This window comes from Alexandromys fortis, unplaced genomic scaffold (assembly GCF_014885135.2).
Source record: "Alexandromys fortis isolate MF-2015 unplaced genomic scaffold, M_Fortis_MF-2015_v1.1 scaffold_57, whole genome shotgun sequence".
In the NCBI taxonomy this organism is placed as follows: domain Eukaryota; kingdom Metazoa; phylum Chordata; class Mammalia; order Rodentia; family Cricetidae; genus Alexandromys; species Alexandromys fortis.
In genome coordinates this window covers 6,790,261-6,798,471 of record NW_026067941.1, presented here as the reverse complement: position 1 = coordinate 6,798,471, position 8,211 = coordinate 6,790,261, and the positions used below count along the sequence as shown (strand labels likewise).

Here is an 8,211-nt window from a genome sequence, read left to right as displayed (position 1 = left end):
ATGGGCAGAGCTGTGTGGGCACTCCCGCCCCAGCCTTTCCTGTACGCGGGCTCCGGGGAAGAGAGCCCGACTTCTTTCGGCTTTGTCCGCTCTGCAGCCCGGGACCTTGGTCGCCCCGCACACACACCTGCTGCCCGCTCCGCCTGGGCGGCTCTGGACGAGTGATCGCCAGCATCCCCGGGTTTCTAACTGTTCTTCCAGAGCCTCCCGGGTGCTGTGTTGGTGCGGGGCGGCGCCGTCCCGCGCGCCCTCCGGAGAGGCGGGTCCTGGGGGAGGGCGGGGCCCGGGACCCGCCGCGCCCTCCGCCGGGCGGCCCGCAGGCAGGCGCCGGGACGGCCGGGAGGTGGTGCTCGCCTCCCCGAGCGGGGCCGTGCGTTGCCCGGCAGCGGCTGCGAGGCTCGGGAGGGGGCGGAGCGGCGCGGCCGGCGTGCTAGCGGCCCCTGTCCGCCGATCCGGCCCGGCCCGCCCCCGCCTCGCCGGCCTCGCTGCGCGCCGGTGCGCGGCGCCCAGTCCCCGCCGCAGCGGCCGCCCGCGTCCCGGGCCCGAGCGCGCCCACGCCGCGAGGCCGGTGTGCCGGGGAACCGACGCGTGGCCATGGAGTGGGAGCCCCGCGCCAAGGTTGCGCTGGTGCCGGGGCGGAGCGGCTGCGGGCCTTCCTCCCGCCACCGCCGCCCGGGGTTGCTGCTCCCCGGCCTCTGGCTGCTGCTGCTCGCCCGGCCGGCCTCGTGCGCCCCAGGTAAGCCTCGCCGAGCCCCCGGGACGGGGCCACCACCCTGCCTGCCTTCGTTGCCGCGCTCGCCCACCCTCTGACTCCCCCCTACCCGCCCATCCTCTTTTATTCTCCACCGCTCCCTCGCCCTCCTTGCTGGAGATGCTTTCCCATTCTTCCTGGGCCCAGCAAATAAAAGCATGGAGGAAATGAATAGATGCAAAGGAAAAGAGCGAGCGGTTCCTGGCCGGTCTTGGTAAAAGGTCTGCAGCCTAGCCTTCCGTGAACCATGTTGCCCGAGGCGGGTCTGGTGGTTTCTGCTCTGAAGATGCCTGATTTCTTTATCTCCTTTGCAAAATGCAGGCACTGGAATTGTGTTTGTGCACAGCTGTGTGAATGTGGCGTAGCGAATGTTTTGGGATACTTTTATTGTTGGGGCAAAGGGGTGCATCTGGTGTGTGCTGTAGAGCAGTTGTGCATTGCCGTGAACAGCCAGTGTTCCCCCAGATGCAGGCAAGCTGGCCGTGTCCCCCAGTGCGCCAGGACACAAAGAACATTCAAAGAAAAATCTCTTGGAAAGCGCCCTGGCCGTGGATCTTTCCAGGGAACTAGCGATTGGTATATCCTCTACAAAGGCATTACAATGGAGTGTGAAAATATTTTGAGTCTGGAGTGTCAGGGCATGAAAGGAGTCATGGTTGGTTTTACAATAGATGCAATTTAGTGACTGTTCATCAGCATGGGATTAAGAGACATGATTTATGAGGCGTGTGGGTGGGTTTTGTTTGTCGAGGAAATGATTTAATTCATGTTGTTTCTCTGAAATGTTTATTTGTCCGTCCTGAGTGTGCATTGGGAGGATGGCCTGGAGACCATCTCCGAGGTGACACACAGGCAAGCCTGTGATTGCCCCAGCACACACACACACACACCCTTGGCTACTTTGTGGGTAGGAAAGGGAAGGTGGGAGAAGCAGTTTAGGGTGGAACGCTTCTTCCCACTGCACAGGAAAAACAGAAAAGCCGTGAAAGCAGCTCAGAGGAACCCTCCCTGCTTTGGGAGCTGGGCCAGAGGACTGCCAAGAGGCTTGAAGGAAGTGGAACACACCTGAACGTGTCCCTGAGGCCTGACTGGGTATTAGAAGCAGCTCTAGGAAGGGGATGGTGGAGGAAGGGACTTCAGGGGAAGTAGGATGAGACTGCTTCACTCACTTGTGAGGAAATTAAGGCAGAATCAGCCTGCTGAAGGTCGTGGGCTAGAGGGTGGAAGGAATTGCTCCATCCATCCCTTCCCCTTTGCTGTTCTTGACCCACAGGCTAGGTTCCTAGCTGAAGCTGCCAGAGATTTCCTCTAGCGGGGTGGAACCCTGCCTCAAGGAACCACACCAGAGGCGGGGTTGACAGAGCAGGTCTTTTAGGCTGTGTACAGTGGGTCCAGAAACTTTGCCCAAAGTACCACCTCCAGTCTCAGTCTCAGGCCACGAGAGTTCAGTGTTCAGAGGAGTGCTCTTGCCTTTAGTCAGCAGAGAAAGGTGGATCTTGCTGGAGTTGCCCATCACGGGACCTCGGCTGCCAGTTGTTTTCACTGACATGTGTGCAGGGTGTTGTGTTTTATATACATGACCTAATCCCATTGGGACTTAGGTTTTAGGGTTCCTACTTTACAGAGGAGGGCCTTAACAGGTGTTTAGGAGAGTCTGTCTCCTCTAGACTGCGATACTCTTAGCTCCTGGGGCCCCAGTGTTTCCCACACGCACATTGCCATCTGAATATTCTAGAGAGGCTGTAGAAGATAAAGTTACTTTGCTAAATTTAAAGTCAGCAGTGGGCCAGTCTACATGCTTCGCCCTCCTTTAGTGACTCTTTTCTGTTTCCCTGCTACCCCTAATCCAAATATCCCGCCTGGAGACGCGAAGTTATCCGGCTCTTCTAGAGCTGACGTCACCGAGGCAGAGACCTCGCCTTTGCACTAAGTTGCTCACTGGGCTTCTCTGGTTTGCACAGCTGCTTCTGGGCAGGAGCACAGAGCGCGATGCAGTGGGCATAGCATCCAGCTCCAAGGGCCCAGCCTCGGGGCCCCAACTGCAAACCCAGAGTAATTGCGTAAGCATGTGTGGACGGTTATACCCACTCTGAGGGAACTGCTGGGTGGAGGGTCTTCAGGGATGACTTCTTGATGGTGGCCTGATGGCAGGCTCTGGGAATCCAGCTGGGTGGAGGGTGGCTTGTGAGATGTCTGGGGACAGCCAGTAGCTGTTGATCCTGGGACACGGTGGCACCAGGACCCTCTCATCTTAGTGATGTACTTGCAGTAGCAGTGTGGGCGTGGGCTTTGCTGAGGGCCTGTCCTGAGGGTGCAGGGAGTGCCTTAATCCTGCCTGCAGTTCCTCTGGGAGGCAGCGGTCCCTCCGCGTCTGGATGGCAAGTTCCCTGCCTTCAGCATCTTTCTCTTTGGCTCAGTGGAGTTGACTTCCAGGTGGTCCCCTTATTACAGTCTTCAGTGAGATCTCTGCGCTGTATTGCTCTGTTGTCCATTTCGATTTCCTGTAGCGTTTTAAATGCGTGTTTTTTTTTTTTTTCTTTTTAAAGAAAGCATTTATAGGTTTGGTTCTGACTTCACTGTTGTGGAGACAACCTGAAATGCTTGGGGACTTATTTTGAAGGTAGTGCTTTTAGTTAGCCAGCCACTAACAGCAGAAAAGGAGAGAATGGCGCCCCGCTCCTTATTCAGAGACTAGGCTATTTAAGAATGATGATCATCATGACATTGGCAGCACCGCAGAATCTGGAAGTTAGTGAAAGATGGAGAAGGCAGTCACTAAGAACTTGGGGTAGGATTTAGCAGTAGAGCACTGGGTAGCATGCACAGGCCCTGGGTTCAATCCCCAGGATGGCTCACCCACAATTCCACAGCTCATAGATGGCACTGTGTTTGGTTTAGGTTTTGTTTGTTTTCGAGGTAGACTTTTGTTATAAAACCCAGGCCTTACTATGTGGACCAGACTGGCCTCAAACTCACAGAGATTCTCTTATCTCTGCCTAACCAGTGCTGGGATTACAGGTATGCAACACCATGCCTGGCTCCTTTGATTATTTTAAACACTTTTGTTATCTAAATTTGTAATACATTGTTTCAATTTTTACCTTTTACACTTCTTTAGTGTTGAGTTTTTATTTTTTATTTGTATTCTTCAAATTTTTTCCCTGTTCCTACTATCACATTCCCCCTTCTGATGTTTTCTTTTACATTTAATTAATCAACTAATTAATTTTTGAGGCCAGGTCTCATACAACCCAGGCTGGCCTCAAACTCACTGTGTGGCTGGGGATGACCTTGAACTCCTGACCCTCCTGCCTCCACCTTCCCAGTGCTGGAATTGCAGGCAACACGGTGCCCAAGTTACGTGCTGGTGGTTAAACTTAGGGCTTTGTGCATGCTAGGCAAGCACTGTGTCCCAGCCTCTTCTTTTACATTTCACATCATTGAAAAAAGAGTTAGTGGGATTACGGGTGTGCGTCGGAGAGTGTGGAGATTGGAGGACAACTTTGTCCAGTTGGTGCTTCCGCTTGTACGTGGGTTGTGGGCATCAAACTCAGGTTGCCTTGCTCCAGTGCCAAGTGCCTCTGCCTGCTGAGTCATCTCACTGGCCCCACTTTTTATATAATTTGGAGACACAGAAGTGGGCAGTTGTTGTGATTAGCGAGATCTGCTTTCTCTTTGTGCGTTTGTGCTATGGCTTGTTTAATTTTTCTGTCTTAATGAGCTGCTGGTCATTTCAAGGTGAGTATTTGTAAGACCTCTTTTAGAATTGTAAACAGGGAATTAAAATGCAAGCGAAGTGTGATTCCCGGATCTCCTGCACCCTGTGATTTGGGGTTGGGGAATGCTCGTCCAGAGTTTAAACTTCTGAAATAGAGTGTGGTATTGCATGCCTTTAATCTCAGCACTTGAGGTAGAGGCTGGGGGATCTTGAGTTTGAGGCTAGCCTGGCCTATACGGTGAGACTTTGTCTCAAACAAACAGGAACAGAACCCAAAACAACAACAGGATTTAGGTGTCTGGAGCTTATCTTTCCCCAAATTCTAATCTTTTGGTTGAGTCTGGGGATCTTTATCATACCAATTTAAAGCTCAGCGGTAGGGATTTGATGCTTTGGAACTGTTTTTTCTAAATAGTGTGAGCCATCACGTGAATATTAGTAGAGACAGATGTTTTATGTCTTATTGTCATCTTTTTTATTTTAGGTTTTATTTATGTATTTTGAGTGTATGAGAACAGGTGCCTTTGAGGACTGGAACTGGAGTTGCAGACAGCTGTGAGCCACCATGTAGATTCTGGGATTTGAACCCCAGTCTTCTAGAGCAGCCAGAGCTCTTCACGTCTGAGCTGTCTCTCCTGCCCTGCACCTGTCTTTTTACCATTAGAACATTTGAATTAAACCATTCTCTTGGGATTGGTTTTGGCATTTCTCTTGATGCTTTGGTCTTTACTGGGTCACGGGACTCTGCCTTGGGTCTCCCTCCACGGCAGCTTCAGTCTGTCAGGAAGTTGCCTCCCTCCAGCCTGAAAACAGAACCCTCACCAGGGGACTCTTAAAAGTCACCAGGGACCTGCAGCAGGGGTTTTCTGTCTGCCCTGGGTGGTGGTGGCAGCTAATTACCGTGGTGATAATTACACCAGGTGGCTTTTCCTAGCGAGGAAGATGCTGTTCTGACTGGTGGCATCTGTTTGAAGTTACGACCGCCCAGCTTTTTTCATGTGTGCTCATGTGGCAGGGTTGCTGGACAGCTTAGACGTCAGGTGTCTGATGTCTAAAGGACACCCCTTTTAAGTCTATCTAGCTTACTGTGGGACCACAGACACGTAGCCCTTGTCCACGTCAGTGATGGAGGTAAAGTTCCCCTTTGGCTATCTTGGACGCCTTGGAAATGTATAGGTGCAACTGGCCTGTTCCTGTCTTTGTCTGTTAGATACGCCAGGCCGAGGATCTGCTGAAGACAGAGAGATTCCTCTTCTCGTTGCAATAGCAACTTAATTTTTTTTTTTTTTGAAACAGGACCTCACACATCTCAGGCTGACTGCTTATTTGACAGGTAGTTGGGGCTGGCCTTGAACTTTGATCTCATATCTCCACCTCCTAAGTGCTGAGATTACAAGCATGCAGCACCTCCGTGGCTGGGATTAAACCTAGGGCTTCATGCATGTGAGGCAAACATCCTACCCCCAAATCTTGTTTTTTCTTTTTTTTTTTTTTTTAAACTGTCTGCTGGTTGTCACTCCTGTAATCACAACTTTCTCAGGAGGCTGAGGCAGGAGAATAGAAAAGTTGGATGACAGTAGCCTGGTGAATAAGTGGGACTCCACCTCCAAGTAAAACTGGAAAAAGGGTGGAGCCTTACGGCTCAGTAAGAGGGTGCTTGCTACCAAGCCTGATGACCTGGAACCCACATGGGGAAGGAGAGAACTAACTCTTAGAGTGGTCCTTTGATCTTCACACGTGTGCCCACACGCGTGCACACACTCAAACAAAACGAATGAATAATAAATAAATAAATTCTACCAAAATTAGGGGGAAAGTGAAAAAAAAAAATGGCTGGGGATGTAGCTCAAGCGGTCCAGCAATTGCTTAGCCCGCGCCCATTCTTTCCCCTCTGTTGGCAGTGTTGCGGGTACCAAGCGCTGCGGCCTGCAGCTTCCAGCATCTGTGCTCATCGGTGACGATTTCTGCTCCTCTCACTGCCGTTCACATCCCGCAGCAGCATCCGCTCCTGGCAGATAGAATTTGCACTGTCCCACCCTAGACGTTCTGAATTGAGATCCAAATCGGCCAAATAGGTCAAGTTCAACTTTGAGAGGCCCTGGGTGTGGAGGCAAGGCTCCCAGTTCAGCCTCCTGGGGCTAGGTAGTGTCAGCCTCAGCTCCCTCTTCCCTAGTGCCCCGAGCTCCTGAACTCCTACAGGACCTTTCTCTCAGTGCCTGCTCCCTCCGCTCTCCACAGTCGGTGACTGAGTACAACGGCTCCGAGCCCTAGGACTCTGCTTTGGTCTTCTTGAGCGCCATTTAGGGGATGTGAAGCGAAGTCTCCATGCAGTTCTATCTTGCATTACCCCGGTGATTACTGATGCTGGGCACCTGTTGTAGACCTCTTGACCATTTTTATGTCTTGAGAACTTCCTGTTCAGATCCTTTGTCCTTAAACTTACGAGAATAGTGCTACTTCTTTTAGGCAGTGCCCATGTTCTGGCTGCTGTAACTGTGTTGGCATGGATACAGTGGGCGATGCCTATCCTGCATATTGGTGCTGCCGTGGCCCAACGTGGCTAGTAAGAGAGGTAGAGGGATGGATGCCTTCCCCACGTGGATACCCAGCTTCTGTGAGGCTGTTTCTCAACTCGGGAGTGGCAGTGTTGGGGAGGGCCCAGGCCTTCGGAGGGCAAGTGTCTCCTGCTTTGTGTGCTTGCTGTGTATGCTCAAGAGGTGATATAAGATGGTATGGAGTTCAAGAGGTGGACTAGACATGAGCCAGTCTTGGGGCCGGAGCAGACAGACGGATGTTGCTGGAAGGGGAGGCAGAGAGGGCAGGAGTGGATTTGCTCACATTTGGAAGGGATGGGAGCCAGGGCAAGCATGGAGAAATTCATTCTAGAGAGGAGGAAACTAGAGGAGACTCAGGCAGACAGCTCTGGGGGCAGAGACGCCTTGAGTGAGTGACTATTCATGGATGGAGGGAGGTGTTGAGCGGAGGTGGAACCGGGAGCTGAGAAGATGCCCCTCTGCTTTCCATAGGAGAAGAGGGGAATGCCGGAATGCCAGGCAGGGAGTTAGAAGGACAGTCCTGGTAGTCGGCCAGGGGGACACTCTGCTCGTCCCACCAGAGACTTGGTGGGGGATGAGCAGGTGGCTCTGGCCCTGAGTTGGGACGGTCAGGACTAGTGGGGAGGCCGCTCTTCCTCTGGTAGGCTGGGCGTTCACAGCCTTGTGCCGTCATTTGGAAACTTGCTGAGGCCTTGTTTTTGCTCCTCTTGTTTGGGCCTGTGGAAAGAGCCCTCCATCACTTAGCCTTTTGGGTGCGGGGATTAACTTTGGAGCCAGATAGTCTGAAGGTCTGTTTTAAAATGCTGGGGGAGCTTTCAAAGGATGGGGTGGGGGGACTGAAAACATACAGAACAAATGGTCTCGTGGAGTCAGCTTTAGGGGACTTGGGCAAAGGCCAGGAGCCCAGGGCTCTCTGCTCCAGTGTGGTCCCCCAAACAGGCAGCATCAGCATTACCTGGGAGTCTGTCAGAAACTCAGAGGCTCGGCAGGACTGGTGGAGTCTGTCAGAAACTCAGAGGCTCGGCAGGACTGGTGGAAAGTACCCGAAATCCCAGCACTCAGGAGGTGGAGGGGGGCGACCAGGAGTTCAAGGTCAACCCTGGGGTCACAGAGAGCTATTGGCCAGTCTGGGCTGTACTTGAACACGTCAAAGAAGTGCTCCCTCCACCCCCCCCCCCCCCCCCCCC

The 8,211-nt window shown here is 52.7% G+C and overlaps 1 protein-coding gene across 4 annotated transcripts in view; it reads left to right on the top strand.

The window, feature by feature from the left end:
* Positions 1–445: 445 nt before the first annotated feature.
* Kiaa1549 (KIAA1549 ortholog) overlaps positions 446–8,211 on the top strand; it is a 125,647-nt gene continuing 117,881 nt past the window's right edge. For 3 of the 4 annotated variants that reach the window (XM_050147901.1, XM_050147899.1, XM_050147900.1), the window contains exon 1: positions 446–736. In XM_050147901.1, the coding sequence (XP_050003858.1) occupies positions 595–736 (142 nt within the window). In that variant the 5' untranslated portion in view covers positions 446–594. The remainder of the gene's footprint in view (positions 737–8,211) is intronic. The other variant, XM_050147897.1, reaches the window with a different exon arrangement.